Source organism: Aspergillus japonicus (genome assembly GCF_003184785.1).
Source record: "Aspergillus japonicus CBS 114.51 unplaced genomic scaffold BO86scaffold_5, whole genome shotgun sequence".
Lineage (NCBI taxonomy): Eukaryota > Fungi > Ascomycota > Eurotiomycetes > Eurotiales > Aspergillaceae > Aspergillus > Aspergillus japonicus.
The window spans coordinates 455,172-482,077 of NW_020291642.1; the positions used below are offsets into that span (position 1 = coordinate 455,172).

The window sequence follows — 26,906 nt, forward strand, 5'->3', positions numbered from 1 at the left end:
CCTTTCTCTTTTTTTTTTTTTCCATGTTCATTTTTTGGTGGCAGAGTACACATGGATAGGATGGAACCGGGACAGGTGAAGGGGGGGAAAGAAACAGCTTTCTCCCACTTACTTTTCCACCCCCAACCTCCCCCCCACCGATTAATGTGGCCGCACCGCTACAACCCCTGGGTACAACCATGCATTTGACGCGCATTCCGTTTGGGGCGAAGGGCCTAAAACGGACGGCGGGGGCGACGGATTGCTGATGACGAATCGCCGGCGCATACTTTAGCGATTAGATAGCGTTCCGCATGAGGAATTTATTATGGACTCTAGCAGCGTCAGCAGCGCCAAGTGATGGTAAACTGTACACTGCTCTAAAGAAGAACACATTGCTACAGTACCTGAGTGTAGGGTAACAATGTGTAGGCCCGGGCCCCCTTGTATGAGTAGAGAGAAGATCGGTAGTAATTGCGCCTGTTGCAAGTCGAAGTGGGATCATCGCAAACGGCGCCCTGGGGGGGAGGGGGAGGACAATCCGGACAATGTCTTGTTCCGGCCTCCTCGCGTGACGTCCTTAAGTCAGTCATGTGCTTCATTTCACGGCCACAATCTTTCTTTTTTTTTTTCTCCGCTTGGTGGGCAGGAGATTGTTATTGTTCTTATGGTGTCGGACAACAGCCGTTGGACATAATAATAGAAATGCATTTCTTGGATCTGAGCCGATTGATTGGCTCTTGTTGTCTGTGCACGCCGCCACGCAGTAATCAGATAGCCTCGCTCTTAGCAGTCTCAACTCAAACGATGCGTATGAACCATAGGCTGGGTTAAGCATGCCGGTCTGTCTGACATTCAGTGACCCTGAAAAGTAAGGGGTATTTGGTCTAGAACCTCATCAAGAGCAGTGAAGGCGGACTGGACTATCTGAAAGCCAGCAGTCACATAGTGTTGCTATTGGGGGGGATAATAGGATTGATGAAGTGGTAAGGTATGTCTGGCACAGGCTGAATTTACCTCTCCTGGAAGCTTTGCTGTCAATGATCCCACAAAGCTGGACTGGCATTTATCGATGTCCTGATAGTTAAGTCCTCGCATGCTTGTGATGGTCGGAGGAAAGGCCCGCGGAGATGGGCTACGGCCGCCGGAATGAGCCTCTAGTGCAGAATTCCCCAATGGGGAAATATCACACTCCCGCACAGATGGTTCACAAGCTTGGACTGGCCACTTGGAAGATCAAGCATATCCAGCTCATTATCTTCATATCTCTACACTCCTTCAGAACCGCTCGAGTGGGGTATCTTGATCTCACCTCACCTTAAACCACGCCCATCTTGGGCTACTGCGAATCACACCCCGGGTGACTCAGTCGTCAATTTGACACGGCATCGCCATGGCTGCCCAGTCATTGAGTTCGTTGCTACAACGAGCCTCCATTGACGACCACGAAGAAGTTCTTCAGTCCTCCAACGCTGCACTGGCCAAATCGAAAGCCGACCAGCATGCCCAGCATATCAAGGTCATTGCTCTTTGTAAACTCGACCGCTACGCCGACTGTCTGCGTGTGTTCGAGGAAGCCGGTGACGGCTTGAAGACCCGGGCCGCTCTGGAATATGCCTATGTCCTCTACAAGTCAGGCCAGCCGGAGGATGCCATAGAGGTAGTCTCCAAGGTGACTGGCAACCGTGGTGCTCTTCACTTGGAAGCTCAAGCCGTATGTCACCCTTACCTGTCCTTGCATGTGTTGTCATACTCCGCCGTCAACAATCGTTGCTAATCCCTAATTTGCGAAAACATAGAGCTATCGCGCCGAGAGATTCAGTCGCGCCGCTGAATTATACGAAGAACTCTCGAAAAATGGAGCCTCAATGACCAACGAGGAAAACGATCTGCGCATCAATGCCTGGGCTACGGATGCACAGCTGCAGTGGAAGGGCTATCCCGAGTTCGTTCGTCATAACCGACCAACCCGTGATGATTTGGAGGCATTTGAAACCGTGTACAACGCCGCATGCTTGAGCATAGCAAAGGGCGAATTCGAGCAAGGAGAACTGCTTCTGAAGCGAGCCAAGGGTTTGTAGAAACAGGATGCACAAAGGCAATAACGATTGCTGACCTCTCCTCCTTACACAGAACTGTGCCGCACGTCAGAAGATCTCACCCCGGAGGACAGAGACGCCGAACTACTCCCAATTGCCGTGCAGCAGCTGTACGTCCTGCTTCGCCAAGGCAAGTCTGAGGAGGCTCAGTCCATTTTGGAGGAGATCTCGGTCAAGGAGTGCGCATACCTGTTCCTGGTCAAATTCTTCCAAGCTGAAGCTCACCCGACCGCAGTATCCACGAAGCCTCGACGAAGAAGATCGCACAGACCAACGCCACCCTCGCTCGCGGCGCCTCAGCCAATCCCTATGCTTTCTACAAGGCCTTCAAAGAGATCCCAGACGCGACAGAGAGCGACAAGCTGTTCGACTACCAGAGCCACCTGACGACCGGCAACTCGCATGCGGCCGACCTCCTCGTCCGCAAATACGACGGCATCATCCGCTCAACCTCCAAGGCCCTCTCTCGCGCCGCCTACCCCTCCACAGAACCCAGCGCCAACCTCCTCTCGGTGTACAACGCCGCCGCGCACGCCCAAGGTGAATCCGGCACGAAAGCGCTCAAGCCTGTCGTAGCCGCGCTCGACAGGCGGCCCAAGGACGTGGGCCTGGCCCTCACCGCCGTGCAGCTCTACGTGGGCGCGGGCAACACCACCTCCGCGATCACCACTCTCGAGTCCACCCTTCAACTCCTCGACGAGTCCATCTCCGAGCAAGACAAGGAAGTTCGCTTCAACCCGGGCGTTCTGAGCGTGCTGCTCTCCCTCTACAAGCTCGAGGGCCGCAAGGTCCAGATCCGCTCGGAACTGGCCAAGGCCGCCGCCTACTGGCAGCAGCAGCAGCGGGACGGCGCCAGCCAACCGCCCCCGGCTCCCCTCCTCCGCGCCGCCGCCGCCTCCCTGTTGCACTCGACCGACACCGCCGACCTCACCAAGGCCGGCGACCTGTTCAAGTCTCTCTACCAGTCCAACACCGCCGATGACTTCGCTGTCGCCGGGTACGTCGCCGCGCAGGCCCCCATCGACTACGCCAAGGTCGAATCCCTGGTCGACCAGCTCCCGTCCGTTGCGGACCTGATCGCCGAGGTGGACGTGGCTGGCCTCGAACAGGCGGGGATCGCGCCTTCCTCGGGGGCGAATGCCGCTGCCGCGGCTGCGATCGCGGGCGCGCGCAAGCGGTCCGCCACTGCCAACCAGGAAGACGGCGGTGCGGCGAAGAAACGGGTCCGCAAGTCGCGGCTGCCCAAGGACTATGATCCGAGTAAAACCCCCGACCCGGAGCGCTGGCTGCCTCTGCGCGATCGCTCGAACTACCGGCCCAAGGGTCGCAAGGGCAAGCAGCGCGCGGCGGACCGGACACAGGGTGGTGTGGTGAACGACAAGGCTGAGGAGTCTGCCCCGGCCACCAACCAGCCTAAGCCTCAGAGCGGCGGTGGCGCCAACAAGAAGAAGAAGAAGGGCAAGCGGTAGTGATACGAAACGGTAATCCTTCATGTTTCTTTCTAATTTCTATTCATGAGATATGTCTTGCATTGGCTGGCAGAGAAAAAGAAGAGAGGTCTTTAGACTCCCTGGAAGCATGTAAATAGAAATTCGGTCATTCTGCTGCTCTGATGCAACTCCTCCTCTCGCCTTCGAAACACATAGCAAATTTAGAGTATGCATATTAGTTCTTACATGTGAGACTTTTCCTGCTAGAGCAGCATCCCACCGTGAGCATAACCGCGCGTGTTGCCAATTTCAGTGCTTAGCCCAGAGGAGTCCGAATAGTACCACACTGCCGATCGTACTGCTCGAAGATTTGGTAAAACAGCTTCAGATCCTGAAGCCCATCGCGGGCGGACGTCATGGCCATCTTATCTTCGGTGAGATAGGCGTGCAGCGCCTTGAGTTCTGCCTCATAGGTCTCCTGCCACCCGCTCACACTCTCGGTCCTCTTCATCTCCCCATTCTCATCCGCCGTCTCCACCACGACCTTCACAGGCACGCCACGAGCATACGGTAGACCGTATTGGATGCTGACAGTCTTTGTGTCACCATAAATTGCAAGGTGTGCATCACAACGCGGCACGGCATCGGTACCCGTCTCATACATCAGGGTGAATGGGTGCTCGCCCTTCCGCCCGCTGTAATAATGGAACAACGCCGAGTAGTATGGCTCATTCACAGAGATATTAGAGATAGCATCAGGAAACCCAAGCGAATCGCGCATCAAGCCCAAGTCATGGCATCCCAGAGAGGCAAGAAATTCGCAAAGGGCGATTCGTTCTTTGGTCAGTTCCTCTCCCAAGAACATCTCTTGCAGTAGACCTTGCATGAGCTGCGGGCCGCTATTCTTCTTCCTATTCTCCTCCGATGCAAATCCATATGCTGCTGCACCATTCAAGGCAGTCCAGAGCTTGTTCCGCGGTGCGGTAGCCGTATGCGCCAAGCTAGGGCCCGCGATGTTTCGGCAGCGAGCGTAGTAGATGCGATCCAGGGACGCAACCTCCTTCTTGAAGACCTCCTCGATACACGGAGCGTAGCGTCGCGCACATGCCACGAACACTTTGGCACCATTGGGGGCGCGCTTCTCCGCTTCGATAATGCGCCTTGCGCTTTGGATGCTCAGGCTCACGGGCGTCTCGACCATGACGTGCTTGCCAGCATCCAGCGCCGCTACGGTGTAGATCTCGTGGTATTCATTGGGCATGAAATTGAGGATCAGCTGAACCGATGGGTCGGAGATGACCTCTTCGGCAGAAGATGCACGAGCGATGTTTTTGATTCCGTTCTCATGGCCATCGGCTTTAGTCGTGCCATTTGTGTGATGGCCGTTAGTGTGGCCGTTGGTGTGACCATTGGTGTGACCGTTGGTGTAATGGCCGTTAGTGTAAGCCTTCCTGGTGCTGTTTGTCGTCTGCTTGGTATCTGTTGAAGCATTGTAGATAACAGCTACTTTGTATGAGTTGGTAAGGGCGGTAAGGATGGGAAGGTAGATTTCTTGGATGGCTTGGGCGCCTTCGTCTGCGGTGAGGATCCCGAGCTGGAGGACCTTCGGCGTCATTGTGCTTCTCTTGTTCAGATAGGTGCTTTCTGTTTTCTCTGTATCAGGCCGAGATGCGCTGGCTGTGCACGTGTTAGGCTTATGTGGAGAGGACCTGCAGATCGTGACTTACGCAAGCAAACTCAATAGATCAATCAGCCGGCACGCAGAGTGGACAGCGCGAGACTCTGGAGATTAGGAGGAGGAGATGGAGATGGAGAAGAGGGAAGGCGCATTTTTTGAGATGAAGAGAAGGACAAAGTTCTGAACGGGATCGAGCACTGGCTTCAGGTGAAGAATGCTGGATGCAAGGGATGGACTCGGCGGATGGATAGAGGAGTACCTGCCTGTTGCAGTGTTACCCCCTACAAATCCGGAAACAAACACTAAAATTTGGAACCAAGCGTCTTAAGGAAACAACAGCAGGGTGAAACCTGGAACTTGATCAGCTTGGCTCAAGTTCTGCCATGTGCTATGATAACTTTTCTCAGTCTCGTGAGAGAAGGAAAGGGTTGTGATGGTGAGGTGATATCAGAAGCAAGATGCTTGCACTGGCCTTTGTTGGGTCAGGGTATTCCATGACATCAGTGGCACTTGTTTCTGATTTCTTCTAATTGTGCTTGTACATCTCTGCTGAAAAATAGTTTTCGATGTATCCTTCGACTTTGTTCCTAGATGTATTTGGTAGTGCAGGGAAATTGAGACGACTAGAGGCATGATCCATTATGCTTGCTATAGATCGATATACTACGGTAGGACTGCAGGTCGATCGGGTGGGGCCCTTGCCGTAGTCGCCTATGTTTGAGTATGAGTACATGCAGCCTGTCTGCATGACACACGAGTATTAACCAAAAGATTGACAGGCAAACTTCCCGGGAATTACCAGTCAGCTGAGATTACCACCCTACACATCCTTGATTCGATAACTTAGCAGGCTTGGTGGGATGAGATTGTGATCACTGGCCTTTTCGATATCGGCAGGTCATGTGCCAGCTATTTTGCTTGGAAGATGTATATTGTGGTCCAGGTACACACTCTCAACATAATGTATTCTGTAGGAGGAGTAGAATATTGTGGATGCAATGCAGCCTTATGCCATGACGGACACAATACCTTCTGCAAGCTGAAGATCAACCCTGAGGGCAATTTAATAGACTTTGAACGAGGCTGGGTTTTGTTGACTTTATTATGTACTGTAGTGTACTCGTACTCCTACTAAGAAACCGGTCGTCATCTCAGTTCGACACGAAACGACGACTACTAGGTACCTAGGTAGTAAGCCCCGCCTAAGGCTGGATGCAGCCTTAGTGTGCATTTAGCGGCTTCTCATTCGATCTGAGATATGGCTGTGAACACTTGGAGGGCGGAACACTCTCTCCTTTTTTTTTTTTTCCCCTACTCCTCTTCCGCTCCTGCCCCTCTGACGACATCATCAGATTATATCAAACAGCCAGCTGCAGGGTCAACAACCATTTTCCTTTTCTTCCTCCCATTACCACCACTTCCATCCCAAGGAACCCAGAACCAACATCAGATATTAATATCGGAGTAACCCATCAATCAGTCCACTATGGGGGTAAGTTCGAGTCTAAGTTATTTGTCCCACCTTCCATTCCTCATCAATTGTTAATTTTGAACTGCCCCGCGTTGCTGCCCCGCTCCTCCCAAAGCTCGACCTGCAATCATCTGCATCAGCTTTCGCGAACACGTCAACCTGCTTCTGCTTTCGTCGTGGTGTACGGTACTTGAACTTGGACTAACCACTGCATTCTGCACTTGCTTGCTTTCTTTCCAGTTTGCGTCGAAGATCGCCAACAGTATGAACGGTCCAACCGGCGGGAACACCAACAAGCCCGGTGGTGGTGGTGGTGTGTATGGAGGAGCACCACCCACTGGCTACACTGGAGGACCTCCAAGCTCGCTGCAGCCTGGAGGAGCAGCCGGTGGATATGTGAGTCCGCCCTACGCAAGTGACTAAGTTAATTCCGTTGCCCCTCACACATCCATGATTCATTCATCATCATTGATCCAATTTGCACATTTTCTGAACTCCTGTAATCTCATCCTTTTCCTCCCCCAAAGCTGACGCAGTCATTTCCTAGCAACCACAGCAGATTCCTCAGCAGCAACAGGGTCAGCAGTATCAGGCTTACTCAGGCTCGCCTGCTCCCGCTGGTGGTCCGGTAAGCTAAAACTTCCATAGCTGTTCTTTCTTTACTTTCTTGAGTTGCTCTTTTCCCAAACCCACCCCCCCCCCCCCCCCCACCCACCCTCTCCCTACATCCCTCCGGAGTTTCCTACCCATCAATCACCATCGAATAAACGAGAGCCTGAAAACAACTCCACCATCTTCCTAAACTACCATCTTCTCTGTGCCCCTCTTATCCTTACTTTTACTCGACCGTGGCCCGCTCTCTACCTTCCTTCAACCTTCATATCCTTCCTGCTCGCCGTTGTCCGGGCACTCGGGCGCAACTTCTCGACCATGTCTCGGCCTTACTATGACCCTTACGGTCACCCCTCTCAGCTCCGTCCTGGATCTGCCCAACCTCCCCAGTCTCCTTATCCAACCTCACCGTCGGGACAATACCAGGCATACGGGGCTCCATCACTTCCCCCCAACAAGCCGGCTCACACGCCTTCACCTGGCCCTCAGTCGCCCTATCCTGGAGCACAACCTCCTTATCAAACAAGCCAATCGCCCTACCCTGGTCCTCAGCCCGCTTATTCTGCACCGGCCAATCCATCGCCGTCTCCCGCTCCTCAGCCTTACGGCCAGGCGTACGGCCAGGCTTATTCGCAAGCACCATATGGTGGTCCCGCGCCTTCTGCCCAAGGCTACGCGCAACCGTCACCTTATAGCACGCGGGACCAACCATCTGGACAGTATACTCAGCCACAGCAAGGCTATGGCCGGCCCCCGCCTCCCCCACCCCAGGGTCAGCCCTACGGATCAGCCGCCCCCCAGTACTCTCAACCTCCTACAGCTCAAGTACATATTGGTTCCCATCTCTCATCACATGCGTTCTCAGTTTCTTCCATATATGCTGTTATCCTAGCGCACGTTTACCCAGGATCGTAATCCTTACTGACCGAGTCTGATGTTCTAGGGTCAACCTTACCCTCCTCAAAATGCGCCTTACTCCGGCGGGCCCGTTCGTCCTCCCCAGCAGGGTGGACCTCCCGGAGCTGCGTACGGTCCCTCGGGGGGTGCACCTCCTCCGGCTCGTGCCACGGAGCAGCAGACCGCCGCCTACCGACAGCTGTTGATTGGCACTATTCAAGAGAAACGCCTTCAAAGCTTCTACCCCCCTGAAAGACTTGATAAGCTCGTTCAGGCTCTGTCCAACGATGCACCCTTTAAAGTGAGCAAGCTGACTCATGAGCTTAACATCCCAACTGAAGTCGCCATGGATGTCATGAAGTTGGCTCTCTTTGATGTTATCTTGTACGTGGACGACAGTGGCTCCATGGAATTTGAAGAACGAGGTGTGAGAAAAGAACAACTGCGTTCGACCATCGAGGTCGTTGCATCGGCTGCGTCCACCTTTGATGACGATGGTATCTCCGTGCGGTTCATGAACTCACCTGAGCAAGGCGATGGCATTCGTAATGCAGACGATGTCAATCGCCTCGTTTCGCGAGTTCGCTTCCAGGGTCTTACACCACTCGGCACAAGTCTACGCAACAAAGTCCTCGACCCGATGGTGGTGGCTCCGGCCAGAGCTGGTCGGCTCCAGAAACCTGTTCTGATCATCACGATTACCGATGGACAGCCGGCCGGTGAGCCGCTGGATAGTGTGTCGAACGCCATTGGCTATGCTGTCAACGAAGTTTCTCGCACTCAGTATGGACAGGGGGCCGTTTCCTTCCAATTTTCACAGGTCGGAAACGACACCAAGGCCCGGGATTTCCTCGCTTCTCTGGATGAAGATCCTCGAATCGGCTCCTTGATTGATTGCACCTCAAGTATGTTGTGGCCTCGCTATGTTGGTATGATGTACTAACTGAGCTTATAGACTTCGAGGTTGAGCAAGATGAAATGTCACGGGCTTACCCCCCCGTGCATCTGACTCGCGAACTCTGGGTAAGTGCCTATGAGCTACCATCTTCACTACACGTCATGGACTGACTTTATATATACTAGTGCGCCAAACTCATGCTTGGTGCTATTGACTCTTCATACGACACCAAAGATGAGAAAGCTGCTGGGCGTAGTGGTGCTCCGCCTGCTGGACCTCCAGGTGGTCAGTACGGTGGTTATAACTACAACCAGCCTCCCGCCCAGAATTACAACCAGCCGCCTCCCGGCCAGTACGGCTCAGGATCGGGATACAACCAGGCACCATACCCGCCCAGCCAGGGTCAGGGCCAGGGTCCCCCTCAGGGCTACGGGCAAGGCTATGGTGGCGGCTACGGCACTTCCTCTCCGCATCCCAACCAACCTGGGTATGGACAGTCGCCTGGTGGAGCTACACGAGGCTACCCTGGCTACGGAGCGCCTCCCCGCTACTAGACAGGAGGTCGCATATGTTGAAGCCGGGGGCGAATCAAACTGGTTTCGGCCAGGAATTGCTTAAGTCTGTAACCATTGCTTTTTTGCATTAATATGAGCACTGTTATGTAATGAGGACGGCCGCATAAAATTGGCACAAATGCAAACGACCAAGGAGTCTCTCTTTGTGTGGTCGCAACACCATGTAGTATCTCCTATGCGGTGTACCACAAGACGATAGTAGATCGATGCTCACGGTGCTCCCGATTGACCGCGGGCAAATATTTGACATAGTCATACAATTAGTAGTCTATACAATTAGTAGTCTAGGCCAAGCACAACCTCAGATGCTAGCGAAAAGTGGGAACATCTCAACATTACACATGACGTCATAATGAACAAGATCACGTGAGCATATCGAAGTGCCCTACAATAGATGACAGCTGGGTTGCACCATCAAGCCTGCGTTTGTAGTTGATGTGCAGTGTATCATTTTCGAAATAGCAGACCAGGATTGCGCGATGGAGACTGCAACCAAGAACAGCATGGATGTTCGCCATTGTCTTTATGATCAACAAGTACATATCAGAGGCATGGTCAACGGGTGTGGACAGGCCGGAGGATTTCCTATTTCGGACTGTATCCGCCATAGCCCCGGGAGGAAGAAGACACACTGTCACTAGGCTATGCTCCACTGTAGGTTAGTGTTGAGGAATCGCTATCCATGTCATGTCTGTCTGAAGTGTTCGTTCGTTCAACCTTCCACAAACTCCAACCACTCAAGTTAGAGTCGGAGAGATCAGTGGCGCGCAGGCAGCCGCATGACAGGGACAGATGATAGACTGGTGAATGGTCGGTTTTTGCCCCGCCCTAGGTTCCCTCCCTCTCTCAGGCTCTCTTTCTTCTTCCTTCCCTCCAATAAACTAACTTTGTCTTGTCTTTTCCTGGTTCTAGGCAATGTTGCCACCACATGTACGCCCACCCGCGCGGGGGAAGCCTACGTAAAACCCAGGCTCCAACTGCCAGTCATTTGAAGGGGTATCCATGGAATGGTGGGATTGGAGAAATTTCTGGATGGAGGGTTAGCCATGGATGGATGGATGATTTCGACTTCTTCCGCCGCTGTTACTGAGTTTAGTATTAGTACTCGTACTTTGGTAGTTCATACGGTTTAATGAGTTAGTCATCACTAGATCTAGTGATTGCCTAATTCAGATCTCAGGTGAATTGACCAGGTACTCATAGGACGAGGGGCACAGTCAGGCTCAAGTACTTGTCTGAGTCGAACAACAGAATATTAATAGCTTATGGAAGAGAGGAGGGCAGTGCAGGAGAGTAAGTGTGGGAAAGTTGAACCTCGAACCTTGAATTGTTACGTGGTTGCGTGGCCCTCTGGCTGGTTCTGGTCGAGGGCGGAGAAGCGACCGATGAATGGCCGGGCAGCAATTAAGGTGCCTCCGCATTCGCGTTGCAAGATTAGTACGAGACTACGAGTAATTAAGTTATCTGCCATCACCAGTCAATGCATTAATTTAATTAATCTTCATTTCGCCCTCTGTCTCTCTTTCCAAGTTCTCTCCCCTTCCTCCCCTTTGGCCTTTCTTCCCTTCTCTGTCTGACCTTCTCCAACCTCACCGCTAAGCAGGCAATCCCTTGGGAACTGTTCCCTCACCTGCAACCTGCGTGCAGTCTTATCGGTCGGTCGATTATCAGCCAGTGGCGGCGGCTCTGCTATTTTCGGGCAGGGCGACCGCTTTCAATCAACTTACCTTATTCATTTCCAGGGCCCCTTTTTTCTGCCTTCCACTTTCACTTTCACTTTTTTCGTCACTTGCCCACTTTAGGACATCATACCTTTGGTCCCTCGCCGCCTGCGGAAACCCTGAACGGTTTACAGACTGACCACGCCGTTTCCTACTCATTCCTCATTCCGCTGCTTTTCCTTCCAGACCGATTCCTTTCTCTAGACTGTTTATTATCATCAACATCGCCTTTTGGACTCTACGTCCCGCGCCCGTGTGATCTATTATCTTTCACCGGGGTTGATTCAAGTTGATACTCCACCCCCACAGTCGTTTCTGCTTCGTTTCATCCGTCGCATTGGCCTTCCCAAATCTTCTGTCGCCAAACCACCTTACGGCCGATCTCATATATACATACGCACGACACCACAGGTCGCCTGTACTGTACATACCACACTAATCTTTAAGTCTTGCATATCGATGGTTTCATATGTCGTCTTCCGCCTAAGACGCTGGTCATTTTGAATATCGAAGTCGCTGGATCTAGGCCAAAGCATGAGTCCAGCTGTCGCGACTACCTTGTGTTTCCTAGTCCGCGCAGTACAACCGATTCGTCCCACAATAGCATCTGAATTTCCCGTATCCGATTTGAAATAAGGTGGAGTTTGGCAGGAGAAAGATTAGTGGACAAGCGGGATTGCTGGTCATCGCATTTCCCGGCCATTCGCCATGCCTGAAGATCATGAATCACCAGAATCAAACCACATTCCACGGGAAGCGACATCTGCAGAACAGCCAACGATAACAGGTCAAGGGCGTTCGCCAACCGATGGTCCCACTCCCGCCTCACAGCTCCCCAGAAGCCAATCCCTGCAGATACTCTCCACCCGAACAAATGTGATTCCCAGCCGCTCCTCGATTTCGCCGTCCCGCGCCGTCTCCGACGCAGGTCGGCGACCATCGCAGCAACACCATGTCCGATTCTCGACTGATCTAGAACGCCCTGCGGTGGACGAGGCCCAACGGTCCGATTGGGATCGTCGACCAGCCTCGAGGGGATTGACCATCGACACGAACCTCGCGGAGAATTCAAGCGCCACTTCGCCAATGTCTCCGCGCTCCGCATTGTCCCCTCCGTCCCCGCAGAGTCCCGAATCTGGGGGTCGGTCAAGGTCCCGCCACCGTGGATACTCCCTGCGACGAACAATTTTCGCCAAGAATATCGAGTCGCAGTCGGCCGTCACTTCTCCCGACGCGATCGAGTTAGGTACCACTCTGCCCGTGAGCCCTCAGCAGGCCGAGGCTTCGGCAGATGGCCTTGCTCGGACAGTAACGGCGAACGAAAACAGGCCAGCGCTGGCAGATGAGAAACAGGAGGTGCTGGTCATGCAAAGATCGGCTTCGGATGCCAACCTGGACTTATCCACAACTTACTACTCGGAGCCTTCAGAGAACCTGAAGGATGGCAGACACCTTTCCACAACCTTCGCATACGACCGGTGGCTGAAGCGCAAAGCCGCGATTGCCACGCTCAAGCTTCGTATGGAGACGATGGCTGAGACTCTTCGCAAATCTGTACTCCGTATCAAGGAGATTCCCCCGAGCAAAGACGGACGCCATATCGATCTCAACCCTGCCCGCACAGAAACGTTGGTGGATGAGAGAACAGGAAAGCCTTATTTAGGAAACTCCATCCGTTCCAGCCGCTACAGCTTCTGGAGCTTCTTTCCCCGCCAACTATTCGCCCAATTCACCAAGCTTGCGAATTTCTACTTCCTGATAGTCGCCATTCTGCAAATGATCCCTGGGCTGAGTACCACTGGTACCTACACCACGATTGTTCCGCTGCTTATCTTCGTCGGTATCTCTATGGGTAAAGAAGGGTTTGATGACTGGCGCCGTTATCGCCTGGACAAGGAAGAGAACAATCGGAATGCCCTTGTCTTGCGTCCAAATGCCGGATTTTTCCATCCGGCTGCTGCCCACGACAGCATCTCCGTGAACAGTGATGTGCAAGGTTGGACGTTGATCAAGTGGAAGGATATCCAAGTGGGCGATGTGATCAAATTGGAGCGTGACCAGCCTGTGCCGGCGGATATGGTTCTGCTCCATGCGGACGGGCCGAACGGCGTTGCTTATATCGAAACAATGGCTCTGGATGGCGAGACGAACCTGAAGAACAAGCAGCCTTTGCAGCCGGTAGCAAAGATATGTGGTTCTGTCGAGGGTATCTGCAGCAGCGCTCTACATTTTGCGGTCGAGGATCCCAACCTTGACCTCTATAAGTTCGATGGCAATGTCACGGTCGCCACGGATGAGAAATTGCCATTGACCAACACCGAAGTTCTCTACCGCGGTAGCATAATGCGCAACACCGAAAGGGCGATCGGCATGGTCATTTACACAGGGGAGGAGTGTAAAATTCGCATGAACGCGAACAAGAACCCTCGGATCAAGTCTCCATCGCTGCAGGCAAAAGTCAATCGGGTGGTCATGTTGATCGTGACGCTCGTTGTAATTCTGGCTGTAGCGTGCACAATTGCTTACAAGTATTGGTCCGAAGACGTTGAATCGAAGTCATGGTACCTTTATAAGGCGAGCGTGGACATTGGACCTATCTTCACCTCCTTCCTTATCATGTTCAACACGATGATTCCTATCTCATTATACGTGAGTATGGAAATCGTCAAAGTTGCTCAGATGCTTCTTTTGAATGCCGACATCGACATGTATGATCCGGAAACAGACACCCCCGTTGAAGCACGCACATCGACCATCAACGAAGAGCTGGGTCAAGTCAGTTACATCTTCTCTGACAAGACGGGTACGTTGACGAACAACTCGATGCGCTTTCGCAAGATGAGTGTGGCTGGCACCGCGTGGTATCATGACCTTGACCTCCTTCAAGAAGCAGCAAAGGACGGTGATCATACCAAACTGATCCACAAAAAGCGGAGTGCCAAAGGGAAGAAGGCACTCAGTCGCAAGTCCAATGTTTCCGAGGCTAGAAGACATCCGCCAAGATCCTCTATGTCAACAGCGACCGGGCTTCAGGGACTTGGTATCTCTATGCGTAATCACCGGACCACAGATATGCTTCGATATATCCAGCGCAAGCCTTATACGGTCTTTGCGCGGAAGGCTAAGATGTTTATACTGGCCATAGCGCTGTGCCATACATGTATCCCCGAGGATGACGACGAGGGGAACGTCTCCTTCCAAGCGGCCTCTCCTGATGAGCTAGCTCTGGTCATGGCTGCACAGGAGCTTGGATACCTTGTCCGTGACCGACAACCAAATACTCTAACAATCCGCACATACCCCAACGGCCTCGACGGGCCCGCCTGTGACGAGGTTTATGAGATCATGGATATTATCGAATTTTCCAGCGCCCGAAAACGCATGTCGGTTGTGGTTCGGATGCCTGACCAACGCATCTGCTTGTTTTGCAAAGGAGCCGATAGCCATGTCATGCGCTTGCTCAAGCGTGCCGCCCTCGCGCAAGAGAAGGCAGTGGAGATTGAGAGGCGTGCCAGCAAGCGTAAGGCAGCCGAGGCTGATCAGGTTATACGGCGCAATAGCGAATACCACAGCCGCAAGGATAGCGGTCTGCGGACCAGCCTCAGCCGGCCGAGCATGTCGAGACGACGGTCAAGCGTTACTGGAGAACCTGTTTCGGCGCTGCGGGAGAGTATTGATGTTTGGCTCCGGGACCGGGAAACTGACGGTGGGCTCCTGACGCGTGGCAACGATCGCGAGTACTATAGCCCCCGGCCATCTGCCCAGTTGGGACGAGCATCTAGTACTTTATCGGATTCGGGAAGTTCCGTGCATGATAATGAGGAAGAAGACTTGGTTGAGGAAGCTCTGGTTGTGAACGAGACGGCTGTCTTCGAAAGATGTTTCCAGCATCTCAACGACTTTGCTACCGAAGGACTTCGGACGCTTCTGTATGGTCACCGGTTTCTTGACGAAGATACGTACACGAGCTGGAAAAAGGCTTACCTTGAAGCCTGTACCAGCCTTGTTGACCGTCAGGAGAAGATCGAGATGGTGGGCGAGCAGATCGAGGATCAACTTGAGCTTACAGGCGCTACAGCCATTGAAGATAAGCTTCAGAAGGGTGTTCCCGGGGCCATCGACAAACTGCGTCGAGCCAACATCAAGTTGTGGATGCTTACTGGTGACAAACGTGAGACGGCGATCAATGTTGGACACTCATGTCGCCTTGTGAAAGACTATTCCTCCCTGGTGATCCTTGACCACGAGACGGGGGAGGTCGAACGTTCGATTGTCAAATTCACCGCTGACATCACCAAAGGCACCGTGGCTCACTCAGTGGTGGTCGTGGATGGGCAGACCCTCTCCATGATTGAAGCCGACAAGACCCTGGAAGCGCAGTTCTTCCGACTGGCCATCATTGTGGATTCAGTGATCTGTTGCCGTGCCAGCCCCAAGCAAAAGGCATTCTTGGTCAAGTCGATTCGGAAGCAAGTGAAAGACAGCGTGACGCTGGCCATCGGCGACGGTGCTAATGACATCGCCATGATCCAGGAAGCCCATGTTGGCATTGGCATCACTGGCAAGGAAGGGCTCCAGGCCGCTCGCATATCCGACTACTCGATCGCGCAGTTCCGGTTCCTCCTCAAGCTCCTCCTCGTCCACGGCCGTTGGAACTATATCCGCGTGTGCAAGTACACCCTGGGCACTTTCTGGAAGGAAATGCTCTTCTATCTCACGCAAGCTCTCTATCAACGCTGGAACGGCTATACAGGTACTAGTCTTTACGAGTCCTGGAGTCTGAGCATGTTCAATACACTCTTCACGTCCCTTGCAGTCATCTTCTTAGGCATCTTCACCAAGGATCTTTCTGCCTCCACCCTCCTCGCCGTGCCCGAGCTCTACACCAAAGGCCAAAGCCATGGAGGGTTCAACATTCGATTATACGTTGGCTGGACTTTCATGGCCACCTGTGAAGCCATGATCATTTACTTCCTTATGTTCAGTCTCTTCGAGAACGTCATGTTTACTCGTACTGGAAGCGACATCTTCTCCGCCGGTCTCCTCACCTTTACCGCCTGCGTCATCGTCATCAATACGAAACTACAAGCTCTTGAGGTACACAACAAAACCTACATGTCTCTAGCGGTCTGGATCATTTCCGTCGGCGGTTGGTTCTTGTGGAACCTGATCCTTGACCTCCGCTACAACCCCTCCTCCGGCGACGGCATCTACCATGTTCTAGGAAACTTCGTCCACGTTTCGGGCCACGACCTAGCTTTCTGGGCCGTATTGCTCGTGACGGTCGTGAGCGTGGTGGCCTTCGAAATGACCGTCTCCGCCCTGCGGGCCCTGTTCTTCCCCACGGACGTCGACGTCTTCCAGGAGTACGAGCAGGACCTGGACATCCGCATGCGGTTTGAGGAAGCAGCGGCCTCCGAACTCCAGCAGGGCTGGGACCACGGCAAGAAGAAATCCAGCTTCGAACTCGCGCGCGAGGAGGCGGAGATGGAAGCCAAGGAGCGCCAGGTTCGGGAGCTGCTGGCTCGCCCACGCGTCATGGTCTCGCCCACCGCCGCAGCGAAGACCGAGGATGGTGATGGTCCGGTCGCGACCGAGCTGGAGCTGAAAGAAGGCGACGACCCGCATCATCCCCACCAGAGCGATGATGGACCAGACGATCACGACGTGGAGAACCACCCCGAGGGCACGAAGACCCCGCGCCGCTCGGTCGAGATCCACGAATTGTTCTCCAAGGGCTACGGGGCCATCCGCAAGGGCCAGTTGAAGTAACTAACGACGAATTTATCCGAACTCCACCACTCGAAAAAAATAAAAGAAAACCCAAACGCAAACGAAATGCCTTCCATCATGTTTTCCCTTTATTTCTGCTTTCCCAGCGTGTGTCATCATCATCATCATCATCATCATGGCGTTTTGCAAGAAATGGATACCCCCCCCCACACCTCACTCGGCCTTTGCTTGTTGGTTTTCAATCCACTTCCTGTCACTGATGTTCTTGATTCGTTTGCTCTGTGCATACAATACCTTCTCTCGCGCCGTCGTGCTGACTCACATACACTACACCATCTGTAAAGCATTGGCGATTGCAGGATCTCTTCCGGGGTGTGTCTGACATAGAGACTACCCTATTCTGTGAATAAACGCAGACTCAAGTACACATAAGTCTTCCTCATTCTCTTCCATCACCTTTGTTTGGTAATTCGACTGATCGAACTGCTATGTATGTGATGGTGATAGTAGTACGAATGGTATCAGTGCACAGCTGCCTTCGAATATTCAGTGGGACTCGTGCTATATCATTCCTATAGTGTAAAAAAGTTTGAAGTTTGAAGCCACAGCTGAGTACTGCATAGAGTGATGGACAAAGGTAGGACATGAGCATTTAAGTCTGGAACTTTGTAACGATATAAAGGCAAAAAGAGTAAAAAAGAAAAAAAAAGGAGTCGCTGGACGCAATTGTTAACATACAGGCAGTGGTATCTCAATCGATAATGATTAGTAGGTAAAAACAGCAGTCACTCAGTTCGGCAGTCGGCATACGCAGTATAAGAAAGCCCCATGGCATTCCTTTCGCACTGCTCAGCGCGGGGCGCAGTGTGAAGACGAGCAGAGTCGCAGGTTCAGAAGTAGACGGTATAGTGAACACGGAGTGATTCGCACAGACAGTCGTGGTGGTGGTGGTGGTGGTGCACATCTCCAGAGTGGTGGACGGGGGGTTGCGAGTAAGGCCGGGCGGGGGCTTCCAGAACAGTGCCGGGAACTCGCAATCGCTGAGGCGGCTTTCCCGTTCACTACCAAGGCCGGCCCCTTCCTTGAAGTAGATTGCTAGCGAGCAAGTGATCCTGTTCAGCAGGGTCCCTCTCTTCTTAATCGTAGAACCACATCAATCATCCTTGCAGCTCGTACATCTGCGTCCCCTCTTGCACAGGCTGCTTCTTCGCCGGGGCCGGTAATTCGTACAGCGGCGATCCCGCCACCTCACTCGTCTCCTGCGTGGGGACGGGAGCCCTCTGCCTCTTCTTTCGCCGACGGAGGAAGAAGAATGCCAGTGCCCCGATCACGGCGGCGGCACCGACACCCACGCCGACGCCGACGCCAATGCCGACGCTACTTGAGCTGGAGCTGGAGCTGTGCGAGGAAGCGGAGGAAGAAGTGATCGAGGTCGCGACACCGGTGGACTGTGCGGAGCCAGTCGAGGTCGCGGTGGTGGATGAGGTGGTGGCTGTCGTCGTCGCGGTGCCCTTTTCGCGCACGTAGAAGTAATCACTCCAGCTGATCCAGCCATACAAATCGATCCCGTAGGTACCTAACTTGGCGGTGGCGTTGAACAGTCCGATCTGGTATTGGGGGTTGGTGGTGTTGAAATCGCTGGGGATAGCCCATGTGTATTGTTCCAGGGTGCAGTTGGCGGTCTCATTGACGACGAGTTGGTACAGCGAGCTGGTGGTGGTGAACTTCGCGCCCACTAGTTATTACGTCCAGAGATGCGGTCAGCCCGTGGATTGTAGGCAAGAAGACCCTTGTTCAGGACAACATAAGAACTAACCCGTGATTTCGTCGATGAGGGTGCCTCCGGCGCGGCCCAGGGAGATGTTGAGTGGAGTATCTCCATTGTCGATCGCGCCCCATCGGAGCTGAAGGATGTCACCCGGATTGACCTCCTTATTCTCGAGCCCGTAGAACGTCCCAGGGACGCAGTCCGTATACCCTTGGGTCGACATGGTCAGAGAATGGAGCAAGAGAGGCTCACGGAGAAGCCTTTTCGCTGGAAGATCAGGGTTGGGACACTGAAGAACATGGCCTGGGGTCCATGGTCCAAACGGCAGGAACAGACTTCTTTACTTAGGGCAGCAGACCCATCACCAGGACGTGCCCGTCAATAGCGGTCTCATAATATAGGGCCGTATCCGGCCGGAACAGCCTTCAACTACGGTCGCTAGCTCGTACGCAGTGCGGTGGCATTGCAACGGACCGCAAATCAGCGCCTCGTATGCCTCCCCAGTTGGCGATCCTTCATCTAAGTTGAGAATCCTTTCGCTCCGTTACCAGCAGCCTTGGTGTGGCAATTGGGTGATCGGACTGCATTGTGGACGGGAAAACGTGTAGGCAGAAGGGAACGCGTGCACCGAGTTTATCGGGGTGGTTTCAGCCTGAGCAGGGACCCTGTGCAGGAAGCTAGAGGAGGAACTGGACATAGCAAATTGCTGTCGTAGTGGTTGACATGGTACGGAGTATTGTATGTAGGCTTTCTTCAGTCAATCGGTTCAGGGGAGGCTCCGCCTCTGCGGGTGGGACCAGGGATTGGGGGCCAAATCATGGTTGGAACAATGGAAACCGCCCTGGGTTCTGGTTCTAGTCCGAGGTCTCCATATTAACAGTCGCTTCCCACCAATGGTCAACCAGCCTGCCAAGCAGGATGTATGCCTTGGGCTGTTATATGGACAGACTCCCGGTCGCAATAATTATCGTTATTATCGCTGTCTGATCTTCCCTCTTCTGCGTTCTGCGTCGAGGGCCATGCCGTTATACACCCTCCTCGATCGTCCGACCGACCAACTCAACTCCCCCACCTCCTGAAAAAAAGCAATGAGTGTTATAACCTCACAAGAATCCTAAAAATGCCGGCGTCTCGAATGCAACTGCGGCGGCAGAATGCATTTATTGCTTTGAGCCTCGTGGCTCTCTGCGTCTGGTTCTTCACCTCGCATCGATCGCGGAGCGGCGAACTGATTCACAGCCATGAGCAATTCTGGCGAGATTTCCATCCGCTTCTCGTGGATCTTGCGCCGGATTGTCTGTCCCCAATCCGCCTGGGAAATGCTGAATCTGCTGGCTTCGATCCGAAAAGCACCGAACCGCTGCCTGACTTATTGAGGATGCCAGCCGAGGACATTGCGAAGATGAAACAAGCACACACGGCGTTCGCAAATGCGATCGAGAGAGCCCCTCCCAAACTCCATTACCAGCCACACACGCGCGGACTGGTATCGACCGCCGGCGGTCCTTATCTTCCAGTTCTGGTGATTTCGCTGCGCATGCTGCGACGGACGGGCTCGACTCTGCCGATGGAGGTCTTCCTCGCCGACTGGGAGGAATATGATGGCTATCTTTGCCAGGTGGTCCTTCCCTCGCTGAACGCACATTGCGTCGTCCTGTCGGAGATCCTGGAAGCGGTGCCCGACAGCACGAACAAGATCGAGAAATACCAGTACAAGATCTTTGCAATGCTTTTCTCCTCGTTCGAGGAGATCCTCTTCCTCGATGCAGATGCCTTTCCCCTGCAAAGGCCCGAGGAGCTGTTCACCGCCGACCCGTTCAAGTCCAAAGGCCTGGTCACCTGGCCCGATTTCTGGCGTCCCACAACATCGCCTCTGTACTATACGATCTCATCGCCGAAAGAGAGCGGAACGCAATCATCCAATCCGACCGCTCTGCGGCAGTCGACCGAGTCCGGGGAAGTACTCGTGTCCAAGCGCACTCACCTTCGCACCCTTTTGTTAGCTGCATACTACAACTTCCATGGCCCCAGCCATTATTACCCGCTTCTCTCGCAGGGCGCAGCCGGTGAAGGGGACAAGGAAACGTTCCTTGCCGCCGCCAGCGCCCTCGACGAACCTTTTTATCAGGTCAGCGAACCCATTCGGGCGGTTGGGCGCCGGACGCCGGACGAGTTTGCTGGGTCAACCATGGTTCAGTACAGTCCGATGGAGGACTATGCCCTGACGAAGAAGGGCATTTGGCGAGTCAAGGGCGCAACTGCGCCCACGCCCAGTCCATTTTTCGTCCATGTCAACTATCCCAAGTTCAACCCTGCCACGATCTTCGCGGAGAACGGCGTGACCAACCCGGTGATCGATGAGAGAGGTCAGTATACGCTGGCGTGGACGGCGCCAGAAGAAGTGGTCGCCTCGTTCGGCCACAACGCTCAGCAGCGGTTCTGGGAAGATATCCATTGGACGGCCTGCGTGCTTGAGGGTAAGATCCTCAGCTGGAAGGGCAAGACGGGGATCTGCCAGCAGACTAGGGACTACTGGAATAGTGTTTTTGGGAATTCTGCTGGGAAGATGATGAATCAGTCGTAAGCGAGAAGAGAAGATTCGATTGATAGCCCCTGTGCTGGTCGCATGTGCTATTGCCCTTACGTGAGTGAGCGATGTGTTATTCTAGCGTTGTGTTATTATGAGGACGTTGGTTTGCGGGGAACATCATACAAGTCCCTGTCAGCAGGAAATCGGTTTGCGGGAGGATTCGTCACGGAAGATATCTCGGAGGAATTGTCTATCTGTCATATTTGTTGCAGACAACCATTTCGCAGCCTCGTCTGCTCAAGCATACTACACGGTAAAGGAAGGCTGGAATCAGAACAGGGCTCTTGGCTTGTCGACCATGCCGAAATCCTGCCTTGGATGGTGATTCCGCAGGACGTGATCCGGCATAAGCAGGATACCTAAGCAGGTGTGGCCATACTAGGTAGGCGCTGTAGACAACTGGAACTTGGAGTTCAACCGTGACCGTGAATTGAAACCGCACTCAGAGCGAAACCTCTGCTCAATCAAGCGTGATCCATGAATGTGCTATATCCACGGGCATGCTTTCCATCAATCGGTCGCATTTGACCTGTCAGGGCTTTCCAGATTTGTGAGGATGGGAAGCAATAAGTCTCCGATATCTGCAGCTCACAGAGTAAGACTTTGGAGGGGGTTCCATCCTGATGGTGATGTTGTCGATACTGAGGCTCGCGTGTGGAGAGTCTGGCTGTCCGGCAAGGTTTGGATCGTCCATCCCTTGTTCACTTTCAAGTTTGCATTGGTTTGATTTGGTTATGTTTGGAGATGACAAGTCCATGTCGTGCCTTCTGTTTTCATTCTTATTGCGACCCATGATATATATATCATTTGAAGAATTTGTCGGCCGTAGTAAACGATTCATTTGCTAGTTATATGATAGACCTGATGGTTAAGTTACAGTACAACCGAGCTCTCAGAAGTATACAATCCCAGCCGCCACCGCGAACTGTGCAAGTCAAGTAACAAAGCTGGTTTTTCCCCTCCCCTTTTATTCGAAGTGGCCTCAGGTGGAGGGGAGGTAGGCACACAAGACGCAAGTCAACAGTAAAGCAAGTGAGCTACCGTCCTGCCCGAGGTACAGTACAGTACGTAGTAGGCTACCACCACCCTTGGCTGTTGTCCCCTCCCTGAATGGAGATGCACCCCTAAGCGAGAAAAGCTTCTTGTCGGCAGTATTTCGCTAGCTTCATATCTCTAGTCCCCCCTTAGAGCCGAGTCAGTTTTTATCCACCCTGCCCTTTTGCTTGCTAAGCGACGAACATCAAGTTGGCAGTCTTGGCAAAATTGCATGCATTTGTCATCAAGCACTGGTTTATGTAGCTATCGCTACGGTGAAGTGTGGGAGAATAGATGATTCGTGTGGACGAAAGCTATAAATATTCTCTGTTTTTGATGAGTGCGTACAGTACTTCGTAAGGGAACGACGATCCCTCAGAGCAAGTACCAGGTGGGCTCGGGGACTATTGATCGTGGTGCGTATTGTTGTTCGTGACTATTGCTGTTTCTATTTCTATATTGTACTGCACGTCATATGTTTTTGGTTTTGTCTCGAAGGCATGAACTGGAAATGGGATTGGAAAAAGACCACTAAGCATGCATGCTGTCTGCTGGAAAGAGGGGTTCTCTCTCTGGATGCTTCAGAGGTCCGTTGCCAAGATGATAGACATGCCCTGAGCGCGGGCTGCAGGGGGAGTTCACCATAATTAGGACAGTTCTCCATAGATTACTCCGTACCGGGACGAAAGGTCAAGATACGTGACTCGTAGACCATGCGGGGTGAGATTCCACCGACTCAAGCGAACGTCCTGATGAAGTTGTTTGTTTGCTGGTGACATGGGGGATTGGGCGACCTCATGCTCCGTGCGCTAGGCTCCAGGCACTGCAGCAAAAGTGTTTGGGCCTGGCGATGGCGAGATGAATGGATTGGACAGGAGAAGAGGGAAGACTCGGCGATGAAACCCGAATCTGAACGGACCGGTAACTGCCAGATCATGGCGTGCAGACACTATTGAGCACCAAATGGGGCAGATCGTGTCGAGAACAGCAAGGGTGAGAGGGGTCGTTCACAACTTACGGTTCACCAGAGCTAGCTTCAACTTCCACCGGAGTACACCGAACTACATCGTACCGACTGAGTGGATCAGAATGCGAGCATGGGCTTGCACGTTGAAGTTTGCAACCTTTATTTGATACGGTGTGTATGATTGGCAATGGAGTAGGGACGGGTCAAGGCACACGATATGATGACTTGAATTCATCAGAGGCATGAATCGGGGGATACTGGCACTGGAGGTTGCGACGGTTACCCCTAATTGACATTGACCTGAACGAGGATAGGATCAGGAAAAGAAAATTCCCCCGGTGGTCAGTGGTCAGTGGTCAGTGGCTAATGATCGATGCCTATCCCTGCTGCTTGCTTACTAGGATGATGCAGTCAGGATCTCGTTAGCGCCGGCGACGGGCAAGTTCTCGACCTCCCCCTTCGGATGACTGATCCATCCTGATCCATGGGTGACTTGCCCCGACGGGTAAGGTGCGGGTGTGCCTGGCGCTCGCTGGTGGCTGAGTTGACCTGGTCCAATAGGCTGCCACCGGAGGAGGGCACGGATCATCTGCACGCCCCGTCCATCCTTTCTCTTTCCCCCATTCTGTCCAAATGTGGTTTAGCTCACGTGGTACAGCAGGGAAAAACTCAGGTAAGGTACGGAGGTCCTGCCCCTAGTATTATCTGCTGCAACTCGGAGGTCGGAGCAGAGTTGTGTACCTGCGTCTGCTATCTGCAGGACGACCATCAACAGGGAAACAAAACAGAGAAGAAGAAGAAGAAGAAGAAGAAGAAGAAGAAGAAGAAGAAGAATAATAATGTATGTCGCAGGTTGCGCTCCGCGGACATCCTGTCGATCATGGGATTATTTCCCCGTATTATCGTGGATGTTTTTGGGCGCAGCATGTTCTCGATCGCAACTCATGTTCGTGGCTAGTCGCCTTGGTTTAATTGGATTTAATATATTTCTCATGATCGTTTGGGAGGATGGAACCCAGATGGAAAGACAAAACGGCCAGACCAACAACCGATTGAAACCGTCCCAAGACCCAACTCCTATGAGTAAGACCCAAAACAGCGAGGGGGGAGCCAGCCTGCAGCACGAGTATCGAACTGGAACCTACCGTACATCGGCGTTTTCTCCACCCGAAGCTAGCGCTGTCATGTGTGAAGGTCCAATCATCCACAATGAAAAGGTGGGCAGAAAACTTGCCGCCGGCACGGGCGGAGACCAACCCAACTGGAAGACAGGTCGCCGAGCTCGGTCGTGTAAAAGGCACACTGGGCACCTACTAGGTACGTAGTTGACCTACCCATAGGTAATTCGGTATTAATAGAATCGTCGGCAGCACGGCTGTCTCTGAAAGACTTTGTGAAGCGAACAACCACTCATGCACCAAGAGTATAGTTATTGTAGTATCAGGGAGGATGACCTGATTTTCATCGACGACACTGGAAGGGGTGGATAGGAGCCTGGGCACTGATGGCATCGGGGCATCGTCACTCCAGCGAATGGAGTTACCCTGGTTAGCGAGCTGTAACTGACTATCAACTAGTTAAGTAACTCCGTTCCGAGGGTTACTAAAGATTTTCTCGGTTCTCCCCTGATCCAGATATTCACCGCCCACGGTTTCGGTGGTCGAGCTCCACGCTGGCAGAGGCCAGTCCCTGTGTGACGCTGCGGCTGGGATGGAAGGGAAGAATCGATCGAAGGAAGGAACCATGTCCATGCACCGGCCAGACTTCCGCAGACCAGACCAGAAAGACTCGTCAGTCACGCCGTTCGATTGTTGTTAGTAATTGATCTGTAGACTCTTTCTTGCTTGGCCTCGTCACTGTTTCTTGTTTCCCTCCACCGCGCCCGGGATACTCCATCGCGAAAGAACGCTCTTGATTCGGCAAACTCGCGACAATGCTCCACTACCCGGAACCCTTGGGGGGGGGGGGGAGCTTGTCGACACCGGGCGCTTCTGCAATGCCCGCCCGGTCGCTGGAACGGTCCAGCTCACGTTGCTGCTTCGGATCCAGAGAGGACCCTACGTCAGTAGTGGACTCGACCGGACCATGTTCTGATGACGGGAATGCACTCGCTCGGTGCAGCTGCTACCAGAAGCAGGGACTTCCGGACGTTGGGGGAGCAGCGCATCACCCAGCACTATTTATGGAGGACGATATGTAGTCAAATCTGTACCGTTCAGACCACCGGACCCAGAAAAAGGACTGGCTGAGCCAATGGGAACTTCTTCCAGCCACAGGTGCCTTGCTTGACAGCAGCAGCAGCAGCAGCAGCAGTGGTAGATGCTGGCTGGTGGTGGACGGAGGATGTTCCGAGATGGACCTTACTTCGCCTCGAAGCATCTGGTACGAGGAAGACTGAAGTTCAAAGTCGAGTGCAGTGGTGCCCAGTGAGGACATACGCCGGCCGGGATGGGAGAAGCGTCTTTTTCTGATTGGTGGAGACATCGATTGCACAGGATGAAGAACGATCGGGCATCCAGTTGCAGATGGTGCAAAATGCAACCAGATGCAGGGGCTAAAACAAGGCGGTGGGCATTGGTTCTGTAACAACCTGGTCTTGCTTCAGGAAACGCCATGTGAACGTCTGTAACGTCCCCAATGTTTTACCGGCCGGCAGCGGCACAAGGCAACGGAGAACTGGAATCAGTATTATGATACAAGGCAGGACCAGAGTCATAGGGATGAAAGGATAAATAAGGCTGATCAATACCAGCATCCATGATGTCCATAACAGACTTATGCTATGATCGAGATAGTATTGGTTTCTACAGAACACTTTGACGGTCGATAAGAAATCCCCTGAACCGCTGACTATCAGTGACCAACCACCTTACTACTGTCACTGCTGCTCGCCTCTCCGACGTGGCTCTCCGAAAGATACTGGTATTCTTGTATAGCCAACCTTGAAGGGAGAGATTCAAACCAAACCATAAAAGGGAGTGTCGGGGGGGATACTACACAACCCAACTGCGAAAAGGCAACTAAAGGAAACAGAAACAAAAGAGAGAGGGGAAAAAAAAAACAAAACAAAAAAAGGGAAAGTCGGAAAAAGAAAAGAAAGCAGAAGAAAAAAAAGACAGAGAGAGAAAAAAAAGAAAAGTAAAGTAAAGAGAAGGGGAAGAAAAGGCCAGCCCCACGGAGACAGTCAGGAACAGCCGGTGCCAAAACAGCCCAGCGCCAACTACTGACTCGCTAACCGTTTCGGGAATTCCCCCATCCCATCCATCCATCATCTCCTGACTGACTGTCGCCCTCAACCCGCCCGCCCAGCCCGTTCTCCTCTCCTCTCCTCTCCTCTCTTCCTACCCTACTTACTTACTTACTCCTACTCCTTCTCTTCTTCTTCTACTTTCTTTCTCTTCTTCTCTTCCTTACCGGCCATCTTCATTCCCTTCCCTTCTTTTTCCTCCCCCC

General features: G+C 53.0%; 7 protein-coding genes across 7 annotated transcripts; 5 read left to right on the forward strand and 2 right to left on the reverse strand.

Annotated features, from left to right (window-relative positions):
- Window positions 1–1,095: 1,095 nt before the first annotated feature.
- BO86DRAFT_162614 (signal recognition particle subunit SRP72) lies at window positions 1,096–3,686 on the forward strand. The gene is made up of 4 exons (XM_025666427.1): window positions 1,096–1,693; window positions 1,779–2,052; window positions 2,113–2,257; window positions 2,314–3,686. Exons 1-4 carry the CDS (start codon window positions 1,373–1,375, stop codon window positions 3,545–3,547), a joined length of 1,974 nt encoding a protein of 657 aa, XP_025531540.1. The 5' UTR covers window positions 1,096–1,372; the 3' UTR covers window positions 3,548–3,686.
- Window positions 3,687–3,697: 11 nt separating this feature from the next.
- On the reverse strand, window positions 3,698–5,442 carry BO86DRAFT_162618 (Gfo/Idh/MocA family protein). The gene is made up of 2 exons (XM_025666428.1): window positions 5,236–5,442; window positions 3,698–5,185 (listed from the first exon to the last, which is right to left on the reverse strand). Exon 2 carries the CDS (start codon window positions 5,121–5,123, stop codon window positions 3,825–3,827), a length of 1,299 nt encoding a protein of 432 aa, XP_025531541.1. The 5' UTR covers window positions 5,124–5,185; window positions 5,236–5,442; the 3' UTR covers window positions 3,698–3,824.
- Window positions 5,443–6,511: 1,069 nt separating this feature from the next.
- Window positions 6,512–9,775, forward strand: rfeF (putative transcription factor RfeF). Its single transcript, XM_025671224.1, has 6 exons — window positions 6,512–6,678; window positions 6,898–7,053; window positions 7,205–7,285; window positions 8,213–9,071; window positions 9,122–9,189; window positions 9,250–9,775. Exons 1-6 carry the CDS (start codon window positions 6,673–6,675, stop codon window positions 9,616–9,618), a joined length of 1,539 nt encoding a protein of 512 aa, XP_025531542.1. The 5' UTR covers window positions 6,512–6,672; the 3' UTR covers window positions 9,619–9,775.
- Window positions 9,776–12,068: 2,293 nt separating this feature from the next.
- Window positions 12,069–17,132, forward strand: BO86DRAFT_375988 (aminophospholipid-translocating P4-type ATPase DNF3; the record flags this gene model as incomplete). The annotated part of the gene is made up of 1 exon (XM_025670505.1): window positions 12,069–17,132. The coding sequence occupies one exon, from the start codon at window positions 12,069–12,071 to the stop codon at window positions 17,130–17,132; it is 5,064 nt and encodes a 1,687-aa protein (XP_025531543.1).
- Window positions 17,133–17,997: 865 nt separating this feature from the next.
- On the reverse strand, window positions 17,998–19,532 carry BO86DRAFT_162708 (uncharacterized protein). Its single transcript, XM_025666429.1, has 2 exons — window positions 18,910–19,532; window positions 17,998–18,828 (listed from the first exon to the last, which is right to left on the reverse strand). The coding sequence occupies exons 1-2, from the start codon at window positions 19,082–19,084 to the stop codon at window positions 18,251–18,253; spliced, it is 753 nt and encodes a 250-aa protein (XP_025531544.1). The 5' UTR covers window positions 19,085–19,532; the 3' UTR covers window positions 17,998–18,250.
- A 449-nt stretch (window positions 19,533–19,981) lies between these two features.
- BO86DRAFT_375990 (alpha-mannosyltransferase) lies at window positions 19,982–21,445 on the forward strand (the record flags this gene model as incomplete). The annotated part of the gene is made up of 1 exon (XM_025670506.1): window positions 19,982–21,445. The coding sequence occupies one exon, from the start codon at window positions 19,982–19,984 to the stop codon at window positions 21,443–21,445; it is 1,464 nt and encodes a 487-aa protein (XP_025531545.1).
- A 2,641-nt stretch (window positions 21,446–24,086) lies between these two features.
- BO86DRAFT_375991 (uncharacterized protein) lies at window positions 24,087–24,882 on the forward strand (the record flags this gene model as incomplete). The annotated part of the gene is made up of 4 exons (XM_025670507.1): window positions 24,087–24,131; window positions 24,229–24,294; window positions 24,461–24,770; window positions 24,824–24,882. The coding sequence occupies 4 exons, from the start codon at window positions 24,087–24,089 to the stop codon at window positions 24,880–24,882; spliced, it is 480 nt and encodes a 159-aa protein (XP_025531546.1).
- Between the last annotated feature and the right edge of the window lie 2,024 nt (window positions 24,883–26,906).

Coding starts and splice junctions, on each gene's coding strand:
- BO86DRAFT_162614 (XM_025666427.1), top strand. CDS start 1,373: ATGGCTGCCCAGTCATTGAGTTCGTTGCTACAACGAGCCTCCATTGAC. Junction 1,694..1,778: donor TTCACTTGGAAGCTCAAGCC/GTATGTCACCCT, acceptor GCGAAAACATAG/AGCTATCGCGCCGAGAGATT. Junction 2,258..2,313: donor GAGGAGATCTCGGTCAAGGA/GTGCGCATACCT, acceptor ACCCGACCGCAG/TATCCACGAAGCCTCGACGA.
- BO86DRAFT_162708 (XM_025666429.1), bottom strand. CDS start 19,084: ATGTCGACCCAAGGGTATACGGACTGCGTCCCTGGGACGTTCTACGGG. Junction 18,829..18,909: donor CCTCATCGACGAAATCACGG/GTTAGTTCTTAT, acceptor CGTAATAACTAG/TGGGCGCGAAGTTCACCACC.
- rfeF (XM_025671224.1), top strand. Junction 7,054..7,204: donor GAGGAGCAGCCGGTGGATAT/GTGAGTCCGCCC, acceptor GTCATTTCCTAG/CAACCACAGCAGATTCCTCA. Junction 9,072..9,121: donor CTTGATTGATTGCACCTCAA/GTATGTTGTGGC, acceptor CTGAGCTTATAG/ACTTCGAGGTTGAGCAAGAT.
- BO86DRAFT_162618 (XM_025666428.1), bottom strand. CDS start 5,123: ATGACGCCGAAGGTCCTCCAGCTCGGGATCCTCACCGCAGACGAAGGC.